Here is a 25,961-nt window from a genome sequence, read left to right as displayed (position 1 = left end):
GAATGATTGTGTTATTCTACATAGCGAATTATTCACGATTAATATAATCTACAAGCAACAGAAGTATAAAATCAACAACTGACTCACAAGATAGAAATGACAATCCCATCATGTAATCACATTCAACGTTCATCTTTCTGAAGGAGAATATGAGATGAAATGACAAACGTTTGAACAATAACGAAAAATGAAAAATAAAAAACACGTCTTACAAATAGACAACACTTGAGGAGTACCACTGTTGAAGCACAAAAGACAAAATATGTAATAAATTTCTGGTGTAATTTACGACGTTAACGCCGACCAATAAATGTTTCCCTACATGATACAAAATGTTTGCTTCAGCGGCTGCATATTCACTGTCAGAGACACAAACTCATGCTGCAGCCACACGGACATTAAAAGAACTCAATAAAAAGTCAAACATGCACTGTTGTCAGTGAAGTAAACGGATCCTACCTCTGCAGACGGCTCCAAGTCTTCGAACGCATCAGCAAAGTCTGATGGACTTTTCCTCAGAGTCTGGTCAGCAGGCAGTGTGTTGTCATTGTAAGATGACACGAACTTAAAGTCACTGGTTCTTGAACCTGTTGTCAGGTAGGCGTCATAATTGTAAGTGCTGCGTAAAGTTCCTGTGCCGTCAACATCTGCGTAATTAGGAGGAAGATAAGCGCTGGGGATGGCAACTGCTCCATCAAACAACAGTCTGGGCTTTCTCCTGCGACAAAACCTCACACCCAGGATGATGATGATGAAGGTCAGGAAAAACGTCGACACAGACACCAGCGCGATGATCAGATAAGACGTCAGTTTGGAATTCTTCTCATCATAAGAAATGTCCTTCAGTTCTGGCACCTCAGCCAAGTTATCAGAAATCAGTAAATACATGGAACAGGTGGCAGACAGAGAGGGCTGTCCGTTATCTTTCACTGACACAATCAGGTTCTGTTTCATGCTGTCAGACTCGGAAATGTCCCGCTGTGTCCTGATCTCTCCGCTGTGCACACCAATAGTGAAAAGGCCCGGATCGGTGGATTTCACTATATCATAGGACAGCCAGGCGTTCTGTCCGGAGTCCGCGTCCACCGCTATCACTTTGGACACCAGAGAGCCTCCGTGTGCAGCTTTGGGGACCAGCTCGGTCATGAAGGAGTTGCCCTCCGGCCCGGGGTACAGTATCTGAGGAGAGTTGTCATTCACATCCGATATGAACACACTGACGGTCACGTTGCTGCTCAGCGGAGGAGAACCGTTGTCTCTGCCCATCACGTGGACTTTAAAACTCCTGAACTGTTCATAATCAAACGACCTCACAGCGTGGATCACCCCCGTGTCTCCGTTAACAGACACATAGGACGACACCGGGGCACCGTTCACCTCACCGGGTAACAGAGAATAAATCACTGTACCGTTTTGTCTCCAGTCGGGGTCTCGAGCACTAACGGAACATAAAGTGGAGCCAGGTTTGTTATTTTCACTCACATATGCGCTGTACGACTGTTTCTCAAACACAGGTGGGTTGTCGTTGATGTCTGCTACAGATAACTCAACAGTTTTAGAGGAGGACAGAGGTGGAGAGCCCTCGTCAGTGGCAGTGATTGTAATGTTGTAATCAGACACTACTTCACGGTCCAGTTGTCCTGTGGTCACCAGAGAATAATAGTTTTTAATAGAAGGAACCAACTTAAAAGGAGCGTTTTGTTGAATGGAGCAGCGGACCTGTCCGTTATTCTCAGAATCTCTATCCTGCACGTTAATGATGCCCACCTCTGTACCAGGTGACACATTCTCAGGTATAGGATTTGTCAGTGATTTCAGATTAATCACTGGAGCATTGTCATTAATATCAGTAACATCTATTATCACTTTGGCATAAGAAGTTAGCCCCAAACCATCTTTAGCTTTTACTCTCATTTCAAAAGAACTGCTTTCTTCAAAGTCAATCAAACCAGTTGCTCTAATTACTCCACTTTTAGAATCAATGAAAAACACATTTACATCGTCATCCGACACATGGCTTAAGTCAAATGTCACATCTCCGTTCACTCCTTCATCTGCGTCAATAGCACTAACAGTAATCACTAAAGTATCTGGAGGAGAGTTTTCAGGCAGACTGGCTTTATAAACGGCCTGGCTGAACACTGGGGCGTTATCATTAGCATCCAGCACAGTGACGTGTATCACTACAGTACCTGATCTCTGAGGAGAGCCACCATCTAAAGCTGTCAGAAGCAAATTAATCTCTTTTTGCATTTCTCGATCAAGTTTATTCTCTAGTACGAGTTCAACCTTGTTGCTGTCAACAGCGAGAATAAAGTTGTCGTTCTTTTGTAGGCTGTATCTTTGAACAGCATTTTGACCTATATCTGCGTCATGGGCCTCCTCAATGGAGAATCGGTTACCCTTTTCAGCAGACTCTCTTATTTCCATTTCAATCAAATTTTCTTTGAATTTTGGCGAGTTGTCGTTCACATCTTGAATATGAAGACTTAGTCGATGAAGCTCCAGAGGATTTTCCAACACCAGATCGACCTTCACAACACACGAGGGTTTCTTGCCACAAAGGCTTTCTCTGTCAATTCTCTCCGATGTGATCAAATCTCCAGTACTCAGATTAATATCACAGTATAGTTTACGAGTCCCCGCAAAATCCACACGGGCCTTTCGGGAAGATAATGTCCTCAGATCAAGACCGAGATCTTTGGCTATATTTCCAATAACAGACTCGCGTTTCATCTCTTCTGGGATAGAATAACTCAGGTCTCCATTAACGAGGTGCAGCGTTACAATAAAGGAAGCAAAGCAGAGGATCGGGCGAAGCGGTGGAAATCCTTTGTCTCCCATCCTGACACAAAAAGGCGTCATCAGCTTGTAAAACTTACAACTCCGACTGCGAAATAATAAAAACCGTCTAAAAACACCAAACGATCCAACACATCAGAGCAATCACTACAACACAATATGTTCGGATATGTAACCGTTTGTCTGGAAAATCTGCAGCTGATGTCCATATAGCAGTGGGTGGAGTGGTAAGAGCCTGTTATCCGTCAGCCAACAGCGACACCATGAGTCATTTTTAGTCTCCACTCAAGAATGTAATAGAATATTGTCCACCATGTTTCAAACCACATTAATATTATATTCACTCACGCTCAAATGTACTGTGCATGTGCAGTAAATGTTTCATATTCTTCAAACACACACGGGGTTTTTATTCATTGGCTCAGCTATACAGATGTAGATGTCACCGACCCCAGTACAGCTTAGCTTTATGAGAAATGATGTGGAATGTATACTGTCTTTGCTTTAGATTTCTAAATGTGTCTGTACATAGGAAGTAGGCAATACACTAATGAATGCTACTGTTTGAGCATGTGAAAGAGAAGTCCGCTAAACTGTGAGTACAATACTACCACTGTAAAAAATAAATAAATAAATAAAAAATGTAGTAACATGAAAGTGTTGCGCGCTCCATATTAAGACAATGGACTGATGCAACAGCATAAACTACAATAATTCAAAGTTGTCATTGCATTTAAATCACATTCCGATCATGATCAGCATTGTCATGAAGAACCCTACCCGGTCTCATTCCGAAGTCCAACAAGAACCAGATGTCGCAAATGCAACACCATGAAGGAGGAGAAAAGGTCATCTACGGTTGCGGGTGTGCGTGAGCGCCTGAGGAGTGTTTCAGCACCATGAACAGATACCTTAAGATTTAACAGGGCTGGTGGCACTAACATACTGAACTTTGTTTTGGTCTCCTGGTCACTGTTCTTAGACTGTGCTATTCTGAGTTTCCGACAATTTCAAAAACGTAAACACCAACTATAATTAATATATAAACCGTTAGCCACACACGCCTCGGCTCACTTAGAAACAAGGGCTTTGTTTGCATCATGCCAATAAGTGACAACCACTGACGCAAACTGAAAAGATGTTTAACAGCAAAATATGTAAAAACAAAGACCAATGACATCCTGCATTAATGCTTGATTAAAAAATAGCTCTGCGACAGCTCCACTCATAACCACTTTGCTGGTAAAATTGTTCTTTTAAAGATCAAGATTTCCTTTCGGCCCAGATAGTCTGCTTGCAAAAGACAGGTTGAAGTCACTCCTTGGTCGCGAATGATTGTGTTATTCTACATAGCGATTTACTCACAATTAACATCATCTACAAACAGCAGAAGTATAAAATCAACAACTGACTCACATGATAGAAATAACAATCCCATCATGTAATCACATTCAACGTTCATCTTTCTGACGGAGAGCCTCATATGATATGACAAACGTTTAAACAGTAACGAAAAATGAAAAATAAAAAACACGTCTTACAAACAGACAAGTGAGGAGTACCACTGTTGAAGCACAAAACACAAAAAGATGTAATAAATTTCTGGTGTAATTTACGACGTCAAAGCCGACCAATAAATGTTTCCCTACATGATACAAAATGTTTGCTTCAGCGGCTGCATATTCACTGTCAGAGACACAAACTCATGCTGGAGCGACACAGACATTAAAAGGACTCAATAAAATGTCATGCACTGTTGTCAGTGAAGTAAACGGTTCCTACCTCTGCAGACGGCTCTAAGTCGTCGAACGCATCAGCAAAGTCTGATGGACTTTTCCTCATAGTCTGGTCAGCAGGCAGTGTGTTGTCATTGTAAGATGACACGAACTTGAAGTCACTGGTTCTTGAACCTGTTGTCAGGTAGGCGTCATAATTGTAAGTGCTGCGTAAAGTTCCTGTGCCGTCAACATCTGCGTAATTAGGAGGGAGATAAGCGCTGGGGATGGCAACTGCTCCATCAAACAACAGTCTGGGCTTTCTCCTGCGACAAAACCTCACACCCAGGTTGATGATGATGAAGGTCAGGAAAAACGTCGACACAGACACCAGCGCGATGATCAGATAAGACGTCAGTTTGGAATTCTTCTCATCATAAGAAATGTCCTTCAGTTCTGGCACCTCAGCCAAGTTATCAGAAATCAGTAAATACATGGAACAGGTGGCAGACAGAGAGGGCTGTCCGTTATCTTTCACTGACACAATCAGGTTCTGTTTCATGCTGTCAGACTCGGAAATGTCCCGCTGTGTCCTGATCTCTCCGCTGTGCACACCAATAGTGAAAAGGCCCGGATCTGTGGATTTCACTATATCATAGGACAGCCAGGCGTTCTGTCCGGAGTCCGCGTCCACCGCTATCACTTTGGACACCAGAGAGCCTCCGTGTGCAGCTTTGGGGACCAGCTCGGTCATGAAGGAGTTGCCCTCCGGCCCGGGGTACAGTATCTGAGGAGAGTTGTCATTCACATCCGATATGAACACACTGACGGTCACGTTGCTGCTCAGCGGAGGAGAACCGTTGTCTCTGCCCATCACGTGGACCTTAAAGCTCCTGAACTGTTCATAATCAAACGACCTCACAGCGTGGATCACCCCCGTGTCTCCGTTAACAGACACATAGGACGACACCGGGGCACCGTTCACCTCACCGGGTAACAGAGAATAAATCACTGTACCGTTTTGTCTCCAGTCGGGGTCTCGAGCACTAACGGAACATAAAGTGGAGCCAGGTTTGTTATTTTCACTCACATATGCGCTGTACGACTGTTCCTCAAACACAGGTGGGTTGTCGTTGATGTCTGCTACAGATAACTCAACACTTTTAGAGGAGGACAGAGGTGGAGAGCCCTCGTCACTGGCAGTGATTGTAATGTTGTAATCAGACACTACTTCACGGTCCAGTTGTCCTGTGGTCACCAGAGAATAATAGTTTTTAATAGAAGGAACCAACTTAAAAGGGGCGTTTTGCTGAATGGAGCAGCGGACCTGTCTGTTATTCTCAGAGTCTCTATCCTGCACGTTAATGATGCCCACTTCTGTACCAGGTGACACATTCTCAGGTATGGGATTAGACAGTGATTTCAGGTATATAACTGGAGCATTATCATTCATATCAGTAACATCTATTATAACCTTAGCATAAGAGGTTAGTCCCAAACCATCTTTGGATTCCACGCTCATTTCAAAAGAACTGCTTTCTTCAAAGTCAATCAAACCAGTCACTCTGATCTCTCCCGTTTTAGAATCAATAGAAAATGCATTTACATCGTCGTCAGACACATGGCTTAAGTCATATGTCACATCTCCGTTCACTCCTTCATCTGCGTCAGTAGCACTAACAGTAATCACTAAAGTATCTGGAGGAGAGTTTTCAGGCAGACTGGCTTTGTAAACGGCCTGACTGAACACTGGGGCGTTATCATTAGCATCCAGCACAGTGACGTGTATGACTACAGTACCTGATCTCTGAGGAGAGCCACCATCTAAAGCTGTCAGAAGCAAATTAATCTCTTTTTGTTTCTCTCGATCAAGTGTGTTCTCCAGTACCAGTTCAACCTTGTTGCTGTCAACAGCGAGAATAAAGTTGTCGTTCTTTTCTAGGCTGTAACTTTGAACAGCATTTTGACCTATATCTGCGTCATGGGCCCCTTCGATAGAGAAACGGTTACCCTTGTCGGCTGACTCGCTTATTTCCATTTCAATCAATTGTTTTTTGAATTTTGGCGAGTTGTCGTTCACATCTTGAATATGAAGACTTAGTCGATGAAGCTCCAGAGGATTTTCCAATACCAGATCAACCGCAACAACACACGACGGTTTCTTGCCACAAAGGCTTTCTCTGTCAATTCTCTCCGATGTGATCAAATCTCCAGTACTCAGATTAATATCACAGTACCGCTTACGAGCACCCTCAAAGTCAATACGGGCCTTTCGAGAAGATAATGTCCTCAGATCAAGACCGAGATCTTTAGCTATATTTCCAATAACAGACTCGCGTTTCATTTCTTCTGGAATAGAATAACTCAGGTCTCCATTAACGAGGTGCAGCGTTACAATAAAGGAAGCAAAGCAGAAGATCGGACGAAGCGGTGGAAATCCTTTGTCTCCCATCGTCGGAAAAAACACAAGCCCACAACGTGTGCAAATTACTGTAGGCCTACTCAACAAAAAGTCAAATTCCAAAATAGGTTAATAATCCAACATGCTACAACATCGAACGCGATGAAAATCAGCCGGGGAATGAGGGGATTCTACTGAAAATTAACAACCGATTTTAATGCAGTAACAGTGGGTGGAGATGTCGGTGCAAACTGTGTGCTGGCCTACAGCGGCACCATGAGTCGCTTTTTACTCTTTACACCTGCATACAATATTCTCAACAATGTCTCAAGGCACCACATGTTCACCCACTTCAACACGAACTGTGTGCCACATGTAAAACATAAACGCCACAATATATTGTACAAAGATTGTTACAAAAAAGTAGCTTATGGAATGAGAGTTTATTTTATTGACCAATGTGTGTTTACTTCAAGACAAAAACCTAAATACTAAATAAACGTAAACATTATATTTGCACTAACAAACCATAATAGAAATGCACTTTTAAGCACCATGGGTAAAAACCAGCCACTATTTATTCAATAAAGACACACATTATTCATATCACAATAAATAAATGTCTGTACACAGTATGGAATAAAAAAAAAAACAACAACTTTTAATTGACTTTAAAATCAAATTACAAACGGAATGTGTTATGGGTTGCTAAAAAAAAGACTTATCAATTATTTTTCACTTAGTCGGAAGGCATATTCGGAATATGCTGTACCTGTATGCTTATGACTCATTTAAAGTTTTCTTGTTCTGTTACAAAATATTCCTTCTTAATATATCACTGAACAGAAAATTCATTGCATTATTATTATCAGTAGTAGTCGTACTATTAGTGGTAGTAGTAGTACTATTAGTAGTTGAAGTAGTAGTAGTAGTAGTAGTAGTTGTTGTTTTAGTTGCAGTAGTGGTAGTAGTAGTTGCTTTTTGTCTCCAGTCAGGGTCCCAAGCAGTCATAGAATGCGAAGTGACACAAGATTTGTTATGATTAATAATTCATACATTCTCTGTGTAAATCAAATGACAATTTCCTTATGATGGGGAAAGGGATGTGTGGCCAGAAATGGAAAAACCCAGCTGACAATTAGGCAGTAAGACAGAACAACTGCAAAAAACTCTGAGAAAATCACAGACCTAACTGTTTCAGCACCATGGACAGCGACACACATTGAAAGACATTTCTTCTTGGGCTCTGCTGAACAATAAAGAATAATATGTGATAACTTGAATGTATCATAAAGGCATAAATTCAGTGTTATGCTCATAGCAGCTTATGAAGTCTTGAGCTGTTAGCCCCAAGCAGAGATGAGGAGCAGGCTACAGAGGTCTGATAACCTCACTTCTGCCTAATTGCTGGCCCTCTGATTCTTTTAATTTTCAAAGTTTCTGTCTTCAGCACCAACCAGCGCTAACTCATGTGACAGCTATTTGATAGGTTTTGTGCATGCTCCCTCTCACCACAAAATGCTTTATACAACTTTTTTCACACATGCAAAAGTCCTCCCCCAAAACCAGTACAGACCATGATGTGTAAAATTGATTCAGGTTCCCTTTCAGAGACAATAAGTGCCATGAAAAAAATAATCACACGTAAGAAAAATAGTGGGCAACAAGGACATGCACTTTTCTAGTGTTCTTCTACATTTGGCATATGCTCCACTGAATGACACAGATGTTACAGTATTAACCTAAGCCACTTCTCTGTACAAGTTGCTGGTAAATTTCCTTCATGTCAAAAGCACAAATCATTTGCTAAGGAATCTTTGCTAATATCAGACAGAATCGACAGGTTGCTACACTCCAATGGATTGGGTGGATTCGAAGGACTGGACCCAGGCATACAGAAACTATAGATCATAAGGCAGTCAACTAATGCTTCTGAGAAACAAACACCCACTATTTTACCTTTTAGCTGTTCATTGCTTGATATTCAAACTTCAGTAGAACCAGCTGGTCAGAAGCTCCACCATCTCATCACAGTAATGCCTTTAAACTTGAAAGCTGGATTGTCTTCATATGTGCTACATTGTAGTCCCCAGTGCCAAGTCAGACATTTCTCCATACACTGGCTTCATGAATAACATACTGATATTGTAAATATTAGCCGTAAATCATGAAATTAATCAAATATGATACTAAACTCTAATGAGTCTCAGTTGATGGTGTCTTTGACGCAGTAATTCCATTACTGTGCTTGACTTAATTTCTCCATTTTCTCCTCTTAATGGTAAATGTCACAGTTCTAAATTTAACCTAAACTAGGGGCCATTTTAGCTGTTCATGATTTCAGCATCAACAAACTCGACTCACATAATATCAAAATGATCATGAAGTTATGTTAACATCATATGCAGCAGCATTACTCTTTCATGTTGGGTGATGTTAGCACAGTCAAGTCAGTGCTTATGTCAAAAAATATGAAATTAATTTAAATTAGCCAACATCCTGAATTTTGTTCTCATGAGTGTGTTAAATGTACATTTCTTCTTCGTTGTCACATGAAAGCGATTGTAATGTAATTTACCTACCAGTACAGAAGACAAGCAGGGAAACATTCTTCAGGTGTGTCCAGCATTATCCACAAGCAGCCCAGAAACCTGAGCACACAACACAACACCGACACATTTAGTTTAGAATACTGTACTTTCTACTGCCATGTGCAGCTTGTTATGGATTTACACTCGTCCTTTTGAATAACCTAGAAAACATACCGCACACTGCAATAGATCTTTAAATTAACATAAGAATTTTAGAATTAGTAAAACTGGTTTACACATACAATCCCAGATAAAGTGTGTTGATGGGCAGTTAAAAGCATCCAGTTAGTCTTTTTTATAGTAAGTAGGAAAAGGGCTAACTCAAAAGTATTGTGAACTTCAAAATGCTATACATTCCACACAAATATAGTACAATGACAATTGAGCTAACAATTTGTAATTGTGAGTTACCATGCTTTCAAGATTTTAAAAAAGAAATCACCATTATTAGCACAGATATTTAATGCACCTCTTCTTCTTTGACACAGCACACTTTCAAAGTCACTGACAAAAGTTGTGTCCATTCCCTCTGCAGATGAAGAAAAGAAATATAAAAGAGAAAACTGTCACTGACATATTGGTAATTGTCATAAACTAATGTTAACAGAGCAAATTTCACAGATGTTAAACTCACAAAAGAACGTGAGCAAGATCAATAATGGTTGGTGCATCTACCAAATAGCATGTTCACTGCTTATAAAGATGTAGGATCATTGTGAGCTTGAAAACATAGCTAACAATTAATACCATGTACCTGTGGAGAGTTTCTGGTGTTACTAGGTTCATCATGTTCTGTGTCCTTTTGTACTGGCTTGATTTTCTTGTGCACTAGATGTGGCCTGACTGATACCAAAGCTGTGAACCTCACTGTTTGAAAATCATTGTGTTGGAGATTGTGTCAAAAGAAGAATGCCACGTGACTGATGACGTCAGAAGCTTCAAACCTCACTAAGGCCTCAGAAAGCAATTCTTCAGTTTGACGGTTTCTTAGCTGAACTATGTGATAGGTACATTAGTGGCATACGAGGAGAGGAGAATCATTGAGAAATATGGCGATGTCAGCTTCAAAGATATAATCATGACACTGAGAACATTTTCACCTGGTACCAAGTAATAATGTAAAAAGAAAGAAGTAATAGATTAATTTAATGAACAGCATTCTTCAATAAAATCACATGGCGAATCATATGTTACATAAATATAGCCCAGGAAGTTTAAACGCATGAGTCCAAAACGGATAATGGGCCCAAACTATAAGGTACAATAACACTCTGTATCTAGACTTTTTGGACAGCGCAATACTTAACTGGACATAATTATTTTACTATAACAGATTGCACATCATTACACGGCTTTGTTGAATACTCGAGTCTGATTATAGGCCAAAACGGTATTCTACAGTCTGTTATTTCTGAGTAGCAGACCTCTGCTATGAACATAGAAATAGAAAATGTCTAGATAAATAATACTGGATACATATCTCTTGCTATTTATATGGCTATGAATAACATACCGCGGCTATGAAAGCAGTTCTGATCATGGATGTTAGCGGAAGCAATTAAATAAATAGGAATTAAGGTATTAGCTTATTATATATTTAACAAAACCACGAAGACTTGATTAACTTTTATTGCACACATACGAGACTAAAACCATTAAAAACCGCAAGGTGTTGTAACGTCAGTGCTTTAGTTTTATAAGCCGCCAGATGTCACTATGACTGTTGACTTTGAAACCGTGACTTTTCTAATAATTTTCGGCACAGACAGAAAGAAAGCTCCAAAGCTTCATCCGCCATTATGATGCAGACAAGTGTTCCACCTTTGGGAGCGCTAACATGGCGTCACTTAGCATACATATGACGACGAAATTTGAATATGCTAATGCTAGCTAGCCATTTACCGGGTGACGTGGGGGTAGCCACGTAACAGGTGACTGTCCGGTAACTTAGTTAACCACTTAACATTTGTAAAATCAGGCTAAACAAATAAGCTAACATACGTTGAAACATGCTAGAATAGTTCTAAAGCTATCGGTTAACCACCACCATGTTTTTAGCCTGTAACGTTACGTCGGTGAAGAGGTAGGCTAACTACACTTACCGAATAGTAACATTAGAGAACTTAAATTCGTTGCTGCTGAAGTCCGGAAAAGAAACTTGTCTTTCGTTTTGTCTAAATGGTTGATCTTTCCCTTTTTACATTAATAAAAGAAGAGGAGGGAAAGTAATTTAATGTGACAAGCACAGCCAAACAGAGCAGCCGTGGGTCACTCACTTAAAGGGACTCCTCTGAATGACGTATTGGCGCTTAACCGTAATTACTTCCGCACACCGGAAACAGTCGTTTAAATATTCATATAGCTATTAAAATATTCAGTTCACCGAGTACCACGTTTTATAATTTAATGTTTACGTTTTCACGTTTATACTGCAATTCGGGATTTACGCTTAACACGTACAATAATGTTAGTCTGTATATATTTATTTTTTATTTTATGTAAGACTATTGCTATTCTGTTGTTACGGCAACAGCTTTGGTTCCTCTTTACTTCCGGTCAGCCACCAAGAAAAACATAAACATAGGTTCTTTATCAATTACAAGGAAAATCTAAAAGGTATATGATGATATATGAAGGTTAACGATTGCCCTCCGTCAGCTGGCCCATGGACAAATCTAAACATATTTTGGTATCCCGGCTTCATCATATTGTCTGAAACCTTAAATGAGGGTTTGTCCATGAACTCATGTGGGGTAGCCATTCAGGGTGGATAAAGTTGTTTTATTTTCTTAATATAATTCACAGCTCCACAAGTAGGGATTTATATGCCATAGCTGGCAACTCCTGCACTCTGGCTTAACTGTGAATACTGTAACTCAAAGAATAGTGACTTCATTTAAAATCACTGATGTGTTTGACCAGCTAAAAGACATGTGCAACAGCCTCAACATATTTCAGTTGAACACTGAACCTAGGCCAAACATGGAAAAGCTTCATTACCTCTGTATGGTTGACAAAGACTGATCTGTCTTCTCCTCACTTTCTGCAGTGCACGCACAGAATTGAGCTTCTTGCTCACTCCTCCTGGGTAAAAGCCCATCCATCCGCTGGTCAGCACTGTAGGAATAAATGCACTATTGTTGGAGCTACCAAATCTGGCTCCTGGTTGGACTCACTCAAAATCATCTTCTCAAATCAAGCTAAAATCTGGAAGTCACTTTCAGGAAAAAAAGAAAAAGAAGACTCTTACCTGAGTCTTGAATTATATGTTCACTGGTTTAGAAGGAACATTGTGCCTCCATATTCCTTTATTAATCAAACCCCTTAATACAACTGATTATTGTGTATTTTTATAAAGAGTACTCTGTTTGCATTGGAGAGGATGAGAGACATAGGAACAGTCTGAATTCTGGTTCATCATTATGGATGTGTCACAGGGATTTGAGAGTTCATCACTCGCCCTTAACATAATACAAGACGCTCTTACCTTTTACCTACATAGATTAGTTGAGTGGAGGGCGGTCCTCCAACTGGTGACCTTGTTCAGCTCTCTGTCCACATGGCTGAGACCTGGGGGCCTCCCCCTTTGGCTCCATGGCTGGCATTTACCTATTTTGCCCTTCCTGGTCCTATTTGCCCCACCGTTTTAATTGTAATGTATGCTTACCTCAACCACACACCCATTACAGTGACTCATCCCAACCACAGCCCCACATTTATACACCCCTACATTTGCACCTTGCCCTTCTTACAATGCCAAACTCCAACCATACCCCTGCCATACCCTTGATCCTTGTGTCTCCAAGCAGAAGTTTTCTTCTTAGTTCTGATTTACTGAGATGCCAAGGCGCAGAGAGATTCTGTTTATTATCCATTAGGCTACTGAAGATACTGAGGTTCTTATGACATTGTCAGTTAACTTTAGCTAATGTATACATGTATTTAAAGACCTTGTAGTTAAAAAAATGCCATCTTGTGCTTATCATTCCTGCTCTCACACTCTGGTCTTTACTTAAACTATTTCAGTGACTGGATGCTTCACACCACAATTGATTTAAAGATGAAGATTCAAAGATTTCCATTAAGAGCAAGTAAGTGTAGTCAACCTCACTGAAGCTGTCTGATAGCCCATTCTGAAAAGAGGTAGGGATAAAACATGGTGACAGGAGCCACTTTTTACAATTGCTGCCTTTAATGCAAAATAAAAGTGTCATCAAATCAAATACAGTTAGTCCTCTCACCCAACTTGCTATGAGCATAGGGAAAGGGTAAATAGAGCCACCACTAAATACTAACAAAAAAATGACACAAAATCAAACAGTTTTGAGATGATTTTAAACTTTATTAATGCCATCGATGAGCAAGGGCAAAATCTCATTATTAAAGTAAAACCATATGTTTGTGTCCTGTTGTTCAACATGTTGCCAAAACATTTTCAGGAAAGATTAAACTGGGATCTTTTTTTATTAGCTACAGAAGTATGTGTAAATGTGCTTTTGTGTATTTGTACAGTTTCGTTTTTTTTACCGTGTAACAGGGATCAGTGACACAGCTTGTTCCAACCTCCCTGGTATGTTTTAACTCAGGTATCTGTTTTGATTAAGATAACAATGTGATGATTTCACTTAGCATGACTTTGTTTTTTCATTCCCTCTGGTTTGCTTACGGCCATCTCAATGTGCTAAGGCCAAGATGGATTGACTAATGTTAACTATACTTCCTTCAGTGGTCGCATGATTGCTTTTGATAATATTTACGCATGGCACACCTCTTCACTAAACTAAATTGTTCCACATTTTTGTCTGAATTACATTAGGAAGTTATAAAAAAAAGTTTGTGTATTTCTGATATTAATGTAATTGCCTATATTATTTTGAAAAATGTTGTGGGTTTTTATCAAAACCATGCAAATATTTAAAACATTTGCACCCAATGCTGCACTATCTCGTTGTTTGTTTGTTTTTACTTTTTACATTTTATGAAAGAATAAAGTTTTTCTTTATAGGCTATATTAACAAGTGGAGAAATAAACCACATGAAAACAACATGTTTAAGGAATCTTTAACAGATACAAAAATAAAACTCGTGAGTTAAAATTCACCATCAGTGAAAGGGAAATTTAAAAGCAGAAGTGAGCTGAAATTAATCTGTCCTCCAGTCACAAGAAATAATGATACTCAAGATTATAAATTCACAATTAATGACAGTTTGAAAAACATCAAAATAATTATACAAGGAGGGGAAAGCCTAGTGGTCAAATGTGCTGTGATACTTACACCAGGAGATGGCGCCTTTTACTTAGGGCTCCCTCAGATAGACCAGGTGCAGCGGGTAGTAATGAATGGAAAAGGCAATGTGCTGCCATCATGTAGTATTTTCACACAGTAAGGTTTTCTAACATGGACCTCAGTGTTTACAGATTAAAGCTCTGACAGTGTAACGCACTAACATGTACGTCAATTCCCTGGTTAGATTTAACTATCTGACAATGATGGGGCGTCTCAAGCAGTGATCAGATTTTAGGTCCTGCAGGCGCTGCACCGTGATACATGAAGTCCGACACGCCATTCTGTTACAACACAGAGCACAGCCATTGGCACAGTAGCCTATCAAATGACCTCTGCGTTGTGACCGCAGCATTACTGTGTGTCTTAGGCTACTGCTGGCTGATTATTAAGTGGAGACCAGATATTTTTCATGCACATCTATGTCTGGTTCCCAAACGCAAACGCTTATACAGTACGATCAAGGCGTGTGTGCGTGCTGTATTTTATCTGCAGCTTTTCATTGCAGGTGTTCTGCCAAACTGTGCCTGCCCGCTGAGATCTGCATGCACACCGCGAGAGCGCGCACGACGTAAGGCGAGGACTATCAGACAGTGTAATGATTTCTAAATGCCATGCTACCTATGAAATGTACACTGTCCAGTCAAAAGAGGCTACAATATCAGCTGGTAACAGTGTTAGATCTTCAAGTGCCATAAGCCTATACTCCCCTCATTAAATCTGCCAGTACCAAATTTTACTTAATTGCTGTTTCAGAGAGCAGGGCAAGTTTTTTTTCTTTTTTAAGCCATTAAAACACAACAGTCATACTGATTTAATATCCCTTTTTTAAACTGAATATGGCAAGCATATTGTGGAACTGTGGGTTTATTATATAACCATATAGCCAACAGTCAATACAATGTCCTCACTGCTGTATTATTAAAATTTCCTCATGACTCCTGTCTAATTATAGCTATTAACTATCAATTCAACACCAATACTCAACCAACAAACAAAAGAAAATATAATTCCCAAATTGCAAACTAATCTTTGCATTCAAAGCAGTGGTAGGAAACGTTGCATGTGTAGCCCTTGCAAATGAGTTTCCCACACTGGCAGCAAGTTTTCACTGTCTGCTTTTTCATCTTGGAGGCAGATCAGTGACCTCTTGGACAGTAAATCTTGCTGCCACAGTCAATGAAATAGCAGCTCAGGTACCTTTACAGTCTTATGACTGCACACTGCAACCCCTGATTTGATTTCTGTTGTTTAGCTAGGGAATTGATGCCATCCTTTTTTATTTCAGGGTTATTTTGGAACATTATAGGCGCTTGTGCTTGCAGGCACAGATCTCACAACAGTGTCAAGGCACCCCGTGACCTCTGTTCCTTATGTGCATCATATATGACCATGCCTATGCTGTTTCACACTTTCACTGTTTCAAGATTCCCTCATGACCCTCCAAAGACTAACAGGTGCCTATCTCAGTGGGAACCTAGACAAATTTGGTGGGAACGCAGGCCATTCTCGTGACAATGTCAAGGTCCCCTTTGAATTTCATCCTTACTGTCACATAAAAATATATCTAATTAAATACGTCTGTCTGTCCTGGAAGAGAGATCCCCCCTAAGTTGCTCTTTCTGAGGGTCCAAGGACAGAGGAATGCTGTAAAGCCCTCTGAGGCAAATTGTGATTTGTGATATTGGGCCTTATGAATAAAATTGAATTGAATTGAACTGAATGCAAATTCCACAGAACAATCATTTATTAAGGCCAACTATCAAAGGCCAAATTTGCATTTGCACACCACTTGTTCATTTATATTTAAGCTACCAGTAGTCCAATTAAGATCATTTGCATTAATCATGACAGGCTGAAACAAATTTACTAAATTCTCAACCTACTGCCTGTCCCTGTTTCATTAAGTCCTTTGCACTTTCTCACACACACACTGTGTCTCTCACTGTGTGATGTGAGGTGCAGTTATTGCCACGGGCCAAAATTATTGTGCACATTAATCTCTCCATCTTCATTCTGGCTGCTTCCGAGTCACTCCATTTGCCTTCCTCAGCAGGATGATAGTTTATGCTGAGTCACTGCAGCTGGCAACATCACCAGCCAACACACCCACAAAGACAAACACATGCACACTTCAGCTCCAGTGTGCCCTGATGCTTAATCTGTTTTATCATGTGGTTACCCTTTTAACGTTAATAGAGTGTTTTAGTTGGATTTCACCATGTGGCCCTCCTCGCTTAGTTCATCCATGTTACGTAAATGAAAGTACATTCATGCACTGCACAGTTTAGAGTAGTCTATGTTTATGTTGTGTTTAACTGGTCTACATTTGTCTCTGTGGGCTGGACATCGTATAAACAGAGTGAGCACAGAGGCCCACTGCTCTGCTTGTACGGCTTCCATGTTCACTCTGCCATAATATATATCCATATTCATTAGCCAGAGATTCACTGCTCTGCAGACCAAACACTGCAGGCTACTTTCCTGCACACTGAGCCGGTTTGCTTGTTTGTTAATTTGTTTGTATAACTCAAACGAGCCAAAATTCAGGAAGACCAGAGCACATTTTGTGAATGCTCATGGGAATATGTTACTGTAGGCATTTTAAATGTGTGGGTGTTAGTGGTTTTTGTTAAAGTGTTGCTCTTCTATGAATCTGCTGTTGTTAATAGTGAAATGTCAGCGAGGAGTCAGAGACAGTGTTTGTGGTATTGCATCAGCAACTGCAGCAGCCAGAGTCATCTGTCTGTGGCGTATGAAAGGACACACACCCACACACACCTTGACCCCATCCTGTGTTCCCCGCTGTTTCAACCCTCCTCTGTTTGCTAAGTATATAAGGCTGTTGCCATAGAGACTATTCCCCAAATAGCTGTAACCATAGCAACATTTTTTTTCTTTCTCCAGGAGAGAATTAAATAAATGCGATGGAGCATTTCACAGGCAATTTTTTAAACATGAACTCTTGAACTTCTCTCTGTTGTCTCCCTTCTCTGATACAAGATAAAAACTGGAGGAAGGGAGACTTTATTAACTTTATATATTTCAAGAGCAGCATCAGTATTAGGACGCACATATGCACAGATGCCTAAATTACAAATTCCAATATGTTATTTTCATGGTCTAATTAAGTTTAATCAATATTTGTGAACATGAGCTACTCTATCTCAAAGCAAGAAACCAGTTTCAGATTTGTGATGTCATAGGGTATAAAGTCTGGATCTGCTCCATAGACAATGAATGGGAGCCTGGTTTTGTGGACCCACAGAAATGTTTTCTTTTTTATACCCGAAATGAACATTATTTTATTATAGTATTCTCAGTGTTGAAACAGAAAGTGTAATCAAATACTCAGAACAATTCCCTGGGTGCATTCAGCATCATCTAGAACAGTGGTTCCCAACTGATCCAGCCATGGGGTCCAAAGTTGTCCTTAGTCATTCGTTTAAGGTCCACAGAGTTTAAAATATTCAGCTTCATACTTGTGTTTGGCCATGTCGTCGAGACAGTTTGCCGTCTCTGTCAAGTAGCTGCTTGTTGCATTTTAATTTAGAACCTCTGTGCCAGATATTCACTAGGTATAGTGTGGTTTTTACACACTTGACACATTTGAAAGTCACTTTGGTCCATTCAGAATGGAGCTGGGACCCTCTTTTGGACCATGACCCACCATTTGGGAACCACAGATCTTTCCCAGTTTATTGTCTTTGGAGCAACTCCAGACTTTATACCCTATGACATCACAAATTTGAGTTTAAGCACTCTAGTTTTTGGATTTTGGGAAAGAGTGTTTACTTATATTTTTGTATTACTTTTGTCTGAATTTTGTTTATTCTGGACACATGGAATAACAAAATAGGAAATCAGTTGTTCCTAGAGCTCTAAATGACCCTTTAGGAAAGTATTGAGCTGTCTGAATACATGACTGGATATAAGTATTGATTATCAATGCTGCATTTTATCTAGGCCAGCATGACCGATGTCTCTCTATTGTGGACTTTTTTTTTCTCCTACAGACTTACCCACTGGGATACAATAAATCTACTTAGCCACTCTATTAAATTATAGTGCGTCTGGAAGCTTCTTCTCACAAGGGACTGTTCGGACCATCTGTGACCGTGGCTTTCAACAAGGAGAAATGAGGCATCAGTGCTGGGCAGGTCATTCTCCCTGTGTGTGTCCTCTGAGTGCTTTCATTGCAGAGAAAGAAGTGGGATGTGAGCATGTGTAGTAGAAGAAAGCAGCCAATAGATAGTTTGTCAGTTCTGTTCTCACTGTTATAAAGAGATATACTCTTTCTTCATCTTTAGGGATTCAGTCTTTCTCACTGTTCTGGAGTGTTACATTGACCCCTTTTTTAAAACTCTCCGGAGGATAAAAGCCTCTGTAAAACAAGAGCATGTCTGATACTGATTTCTAATTAAGGTTTTCATTACATAAGGCTATCTTTTAATTAAAAATCGTCTTATTCATTACACAGTATTAAAAAGAATTCAAATGAACTGTGTAATCAAAAAACTTAACATTTTTAATAAAAACCTAAACAAAGCTAATATAAAAATTCAGTCATATTCTGTATTTCTCCCCCTCTCCTGTAGCCAGTTAATTACATTGCAATAAATTCATTCAAATGACAGGCAGTGAGAAAGAGAAAGGCCACACACACACACACACACACACACACACACACACACACACACACACACAAATGCCAAAAGACAATAAATCCACATTTATTTTTTAAGAAAGAAAACTTTATTAGTGATTTATAAACAAAACACATTACCACTGTATCCATTTAGGTAAAATAAAAAAATCCAAAAATAAATGAAATAAATGAAAATCACTACTTCACTGTCACAGTTGATGAGCGGGTGTACAAAAAAAGGGTTTTACAACAGATCTGGGCTAGTCCGCTCAGGACAGCACATTGCCACCATAGTTCACCACCATACATTGGGAAAGAATGACAGCATGAACGCTCACTAAACACAAGCATACACTACATATACTTTTTTTTACACTGGAATATTTTTTTCAGACATTTTTCTTTCTTTTTTTTAAGAGTGAAAGGGAAGTGATAGCTCATCATAGGATCATACATATTTCAGTTACAATATTACAGTGTTAGTTAGATCGTCATGTCAAAGCTGGACACAGAGAGTGATTTTTTTTTCCTTTTTTCTCTTGCTTTGCTTGTTTTCAAAAGCAAAAATCATATTTGGTAAAAGAAAAAAATAACAAACTTGCGTTGAAAGGTATCACACTATAGCATTTACAAATATCTAAAGAGGTTTAGTGGATGCCATACAACATCTGTGGAGCGTGAAGATTGTAGTACATAGATGTTTGGCAGAGACAGAAGTACATACAAATATCTCCTGTGCGAGTAATGAAGAAAAATGATAATACAAAATAATAAAATCATAGCCATCTATCTATTTATATATATATTTCTCTATATAGTATGTGTTTCCTTAGAGCAGTACATGCAGCAGCCACTTAATGGAGTGACGTCATACTGAGCCGCAAAACTTTGGGGACGTGGCAACAAGTTACAGGCAGGGGAGGGGAACCAACAGAAGCAGGTCTTGAGGCAAGAGTGTGCCCCTTTTTCAAAACCTCCTGAGAGAGGATTGGTGGGATACAGCTGCGGGATGGGAATCCCTAGATGCCCGTACTTTGAGCAGGTTTCAATTACTAATGCAGAGACAATCTATGAAAAGTCTACGCTACATTTACAGCGTACATAAAAGCTAATATGTGACTCAACGATCCTAAACAATCAATTTGGAGAACAACTTTCTTCTCTTGTACGTGGAGGTGGAGGGCCAGCCCACGGCATCTGTCTCCTCACTTTCTCCCGGCCCTCCACCCCTGTAATCTGCTTCATCCCACCTGGTCCCCTCTCATTAGTGGCTACAAACAAGAAATAAACGGTGTACTGTAGTATTCGCAAGTTAAAAGCACTGAACCGTTGTGCACTTAGAGAGACATCTGACAAGAGTTCAGGGCGTCGACCCCCGACTGGGCTTCCCCAGGCCTCATCCACATTACTCCATGCTGTTCTCAGCACACCACAATGTTCAGAGCAGGCCATTTCCCAGGATCAATCCTGAGTAGGGGGGTCAGAGCGGGGGGTTAGGGGCAGTGTCCAAGGGTAAATGGGGGCGGGCATGACACGCAAAAAGCAGTTAAAGTTATGAGGAAGAAAAGAAAAATATGCAGGAGTTTGTAGTAGTGAATCTCTCAGAGAATAAATGAAAACAGAACAAGTTCACAAACTTCATCATCACGTGAAGAGGCAGTCTGTGGGGATGGGTGACCATGAGGGGAAGAAAAGGCAGTTGGGAGAGGAGAGGATGGCTCGTGGCAGCTTGGGGCAAGTACAAGCAAGTGAACAGTTGTAAACTCAAGGTATCAGGTAAGGACTGGTTGCTACCAAACATTCAAAGCAGAAAGCATAGGCTTTTGCTGCGGCAGGGGGAGAAGAGAAGGTGTTATCAAAATCTCAAGACTCCTCTAATATTCTATAAGGTTTCATCAGAGTCCACTGACTGAAAGCGGAGTCACAAGCCAGCTCAGCTGGATTCTCCTCTCGGTGATCCTCAGGAGAATGTGAGGTATCCTCCCATCTCTTCATCTTTCCGGTGCTCTCTGCATTCCTCAGTTGGGGTTCTGGCTGGAGATGAAGCTCTCTGTGTCCTTCAAATGCAGTGAGCAAATACAGAGTGAATGCAAAGGATGCTGCTTCCATCCTGAGAGAGTTGATGTACACATGCGCACCACACACAGGCGACTGTGCAGGGCAAAAAGCTTGCAGTGTCTCGTTTTAAGCACATTTCTTTGATATCAGTTGATTTTCTCTCCTTTTTTTTCTTATTTCTCTCCCTCTCTCTAGGTCTCAAGTGCTTTCCACATCTACTTTGTCATGGTAAATACGTGTATCTGTGTTTGCATGTTTGAATGTGTGAGCATGCGAATGTGTGCATGTGGTTTCTTCGAGATCTCGGGAAACACTGTTGGTAATTACCAGAGGAATCTGCAGCAGTGTCTTGTAAGCCTTAGTTTCAGTGACTCTCTCCTGTGCTATTTACAAGTAGTGTGTGTCCAGCTCCAGATGGTATACATCTGTCTCAATCTTCTTCGTCGTTCTTCTTTTCCTTGGCTGGCACAGAGCTTTTTGTTGTTCTTGTACAAAGTATTTGTGTTCTCTCAGAGAGAATGGTTTACACATCAGTTGGGGTGGGGGTAAGACAGAGGTGCCAACGTGCCCAGTGGGTTAAAGGACAAAAAATTGAAGACAGGGGCAAAGAGTGGTTCTTCCTTATTGGAACAGGTGACTGACATGAGTTGACTCTGGGTGTATAGGCACATAGGGGCGTGGAGCAAAATCAATCATTTTATTGTTTATCAAGGCAAGATCGAAAATTTACCTCAGTAAGGGAGTGAAGGTAAAATCAATCTTGGTAAGGCCAGGTTCTTTGAAATATTATCAGTGAAAATAGGTAATAAAATGAAGTTGGAAAAATCTATAATAGGTTTCACATTTTCTTTTTGCCCAGTGGACTTTGGTTGGTACCTCTGTTTTAACAACGCCCTCTTCTTCTTTGTTGTTTTCTCTTTCCGCTCCTCTACTCATCTCCGTCATCCTTGCCCTTATCCTTCTTGTCTTTCTTCTCCTTCTTCTTCTTCTTTTTCTTCTTGGCTTCCTCTTTCTTCCCAAAGGTGATGAAATCGCTCTTGTCGTCCTCTCCTCCCTGGTTCTGTCTGATGGATATTATGGCGGGGGAGCCGGGGATGATGAAGGCTTCTGGGGGGACCTCGCCAGGTTTCAGGTGTTGTGGGGGTGCACCGGGACCGCCGGGGCCATAGCGAAAGTGCCAGCTGTTGCTGTCTACGCCAGCACCCATTGGGGGGGACACCTCTCCCCCTTCAGCATCTGAAAGAAACACAAAGAGATAGATGATGGGTTATTATTTGTTTTCGATTTGCTTGGTTATAAAAATAAAAAAAATGTTATGATTTTCATAGACCTTTCTTCAGAAACACTGGGTGAGCTTTACTGAGTTTTGTGCACCTCCACTGTGATGCATTGTGCACCTAAATTAATGTTATGAATGCTATTTATAAAACACAGCAGCTGGGAAGCACAGCGTGCCAGTCATCTGAGGCACAGGTTGTGTTTGTCCTTCATGCATGCAAATTTAAGGAAAGACTGAACAAATAACCGGAGGAGATATCATAAGGGAGGTTGATAGAACAAATTCTGCTGGATTTACAAAAGTTTGCCCAATCTGTGTGATCAGTTAAAAATGATCGGTCTCTGAAGAGCAGGTGCAAATATGAGCAGGTGTGTACAGTAAAGAGGCAACTGTAATGACTGACATTGAACAGATATTGTCTTTTTTTAATGTATGGCTATAGTAATCTCACGTTCTTTCTAAAAAAAAAAACTGCCACTAACAAAAAACTAATTTAGCACAGATTTCACTGAATATAGGGTGGCTTAAGTAAAAGGCATACTGCATTGGTTTGTTGGTTATAGTTTGTAAATACACTCGCTAGTGAAAGTGAAAGTGAAAGCCAACCCCAGATTCACTCTCATTTGGCATTTTGCCACGCTATATTTGTGTTTTCTTTTCAGTGCTGTGTCTCTTGGATGCCTGCTGCTTATGGTCTGACACCTGGTTGCTACCTTTTTTTATAAAGCTCCAACCTCATCCGAGACATGAGGTGGTACATCCCCATAAACATCTCAAACACAGAGAATAGAAAGAAAATATGAACATACAGCCAGAACACAGTCTCTGCAGAAAAATAACTTGAGTTATGGTTGAGCGGGATTACTTTTGTATGAACCAATACACTTTTTTATTTTAGATAAATCCTAAAAAATATACTTTTGAAGTTGAACTTGTAGTTTGCCGAGCTGCCACTGCACCAAAGCAAACACGTTCTTAGGATGACAGGTACATTGTGGCGGTGTGCATCTTTTTTATAATTTTTTTCTTTGTGAATTTCACCTAATCAGTAATAAAGACCCATATATTTTTTTAAAGAGATTACCTAAAGCCTGTTGTTATGTAATTAACAGGCATCTGCATTTAGTATCACCACATTTTGATTCCTTCTCTGACAAATCCCCCTACTGAACTGCAGCTTTTGAACTCACAGAACCCGCCCGCAGGATGAAGTCGAAGCAGCTGACCATAAAAAAAGTGCCCCGCACTTTTCTGAACATAAATCAGGCCTACTGTGTTAAAACTTTGACTGCAGGGAGAGTTCACCAACCTCCACTGCAGCTACTGTAAAAATCTAATCAGTCAATAATGAGTGGCATTCCTTGAGGAACAGCCATGACATGCTATAAAAGGTGGTAGGTGGTGGGACTTAATGGGAGGTTTCAAGAAGAAACTGCTAAGTGGGCAATGAATCAAAGACTCCCTCCTGGCCAAAGCTAACATCCATGGCACTGTTTGATGAAGCATTAAACACTTCATCATTACGTTGAAGGCTGAGGAAGGTAATAAAGTATTTTACAGGAATTTAACTTGAATCTTTTGCACAAAAGGAAAGCAAACATGTCAGTATTCAGTAACTGACAGGTGTAACTGTACACATTAATGAGTGATCACACCCTTGCTTCATTGCATGTATCGTTATATTATTATCTACGTGCAGTATGTAACGAAACTAAGCAGTCTACCAGCAAAGGACCCCGTCACTTTGCTTCTTTCCTCACAGCAATGACCTACTTGCCACACTTGCCTCACATATTCCTTTTATTTCTCTGACTCCTTTTCTGAGTTCTTTCCAAAGGGGAGATTAACTGAGCAGGGCTCCATCCAACCAGAAGGAACAGTGTCTGGAAGAAGAAGCCTGACCTCATGCAGTACCCAGGGCAGAAAATACCATCTTCTAATCTTCTCTTACTGCACTATTACCCAGCCAGCCTCAAAATATACACTCTGTGTTTGGGTTCGGCTTTCCTCATGCTGCATCCCTTACCCAAAATGAACTGTCATCCTAAATAGTATAATAGTATAATAATGGATGAAGAGGATGGAAGTGCTGGTTAAAGTGGGCTGTAGGGATGGACTGATATGCCTAAATCGTACATTACATCACTGAGAGAGAATAAGATTCTCATAAACAGTTAATGCATGGGGAGTTAATGCAGGGGACACATCCCGCCTCAATATTTAGTACATGTGCATACCCCCAATAAAAACATTAAATTAGCAGAGGGCTAAAGACATTTCAACCATGAATTGAGGCAGCAAATTCACAAATTGGTGCATAATAATTCACCAGAATGCAGGACATTAAAGTATTCAATGCTCAAAATTCCCTGGGGGAGGACTCCATGCCCCCAGTTTTGTATGTGCCACCCTAATGTTGAATCCAAACCTACGCCCTTGATTGCATTGTTATACAATAGCAGGATGAACTATTTTAGCCATAAGTTACTAGCATTAATAAACTTTTAGTTGTGATATGGTGGAGTTTATTTATTCCCTTTTTCATATATATCGTGTTCCAATTTTATCCCTGCTTTCAATTCCTATTTTGCTCGCTCTTCTTACTTGTTTTCCTTTCAGTTTTTTTGAAACCATTTTCAATTACCAGCTCTCAGTGAGATCTGCTCACAGTAAAGGATTCATGGAGTAAATCCATGGCAAACATGACGTCTCCTGTTTGGCATACAATTCTAATCAGTCATAGAGGCACGCACACTGCTGTAAAGCTCCTCCTTCTGCAGGGAAACTGCCCAAGTCGAAGCAGACAATGGCACTGAATCTAATTTTCTTAATTGTGTTAAGTTAAACGCACACAGATTCTAGTCTGAATTGGAGCTGAGATGATAAGTTGAACAACAAATAACACAGCCAATTGAATAGCTTTGGGTTTTGGACTGTTGGTTATGCAAAACAAGCAATTTAAAGATGTTACCTTGGGCTTTGTGATGAGCATTTTTCATGATTTTCTTATATTTTATGGACAAGACTATTATCTGATAATTGGGAATGTAATTGGCAGGTTGTTATGTAATGAAAATAGTTGTTAGTTGCAGCCTCAGTCTGATTTGTCATGATTCATGTTTAATTCCCTCACATATATTTTAAAAATCAGACTGGGACCACAGTGCAGGAATTAAGTGGGT

At 40.3% G+C, this 25,961-nt stretch overlaps 2 protein-coding genes across 26 annotated transcripts in view; both read right to left on the bottom strand.

Annotated features, from left to right (window-relative positions):
• Positions 1-122: 122 nt before the first annotated feature.
• LOC117260839 (uncharacterized) lies at positions 123-7,098 on the bottom strand. Its single transcript, XM_078169619.1, has 3 exons — positions 4,585-7,098; positions 460-2,937; positions 123-137 (listed from the first exon to the last, which is right to left on the bottom strand). Exons 1-3 carry the CDS (start codon positions 6,967-6,969, stop codon positions 123-125), a joined length of 4,878 nt encoding a protein of 1,625 aa, XP_078025745.1. The 5' UTR covers positions 6,970-7,098.
• Positions 7,099-19,526: 12,428 nt separating this feature from the next.
• The window catches only part of LOC117260979 (protocadherin alpha-C2-like), a 198,071-nt gene continuing 191,636 nt past the window's right edge, over positions 19,527-25,961 (bottom strand). For all 25 annotated transcript variants that reach the window (XM_033633148.2, XM_033633142.2, XM_078169351.1 and 22 more), the window contains exon 4: positions 19,527-22,736. In XM_033633148.2, coding sequence (XP_033489039.2) covers positions 22,429-22,736 — 308 coding nt within the window. In that variant the 3' untranslated portion in view covers positions 19,527-22,428. The remainder of the gene's footprint in view (positions 22,737-25,961) is intronic.

The sequence above is a fragment of the Epinephelus lanceolatus genome, chromosome 7 (genome assembly GCF_041903045.1).
Source record: "Epinephelus lanceolatus isolate andai-2023 chromosome 7, ASM4190304v1, whole genome shotgun sequence".
Lineage (NCBI taxonomy): Eukaryota > Metazoa > Chordata > Actinopteri > Perciformes > Serranidae > Epinephelus > Epinephelus lanceolatus.
Note: the sequence above shows the minus strand (reverse complement) of the source record. Positions and strands in the feature narration are given on the sequence as shown.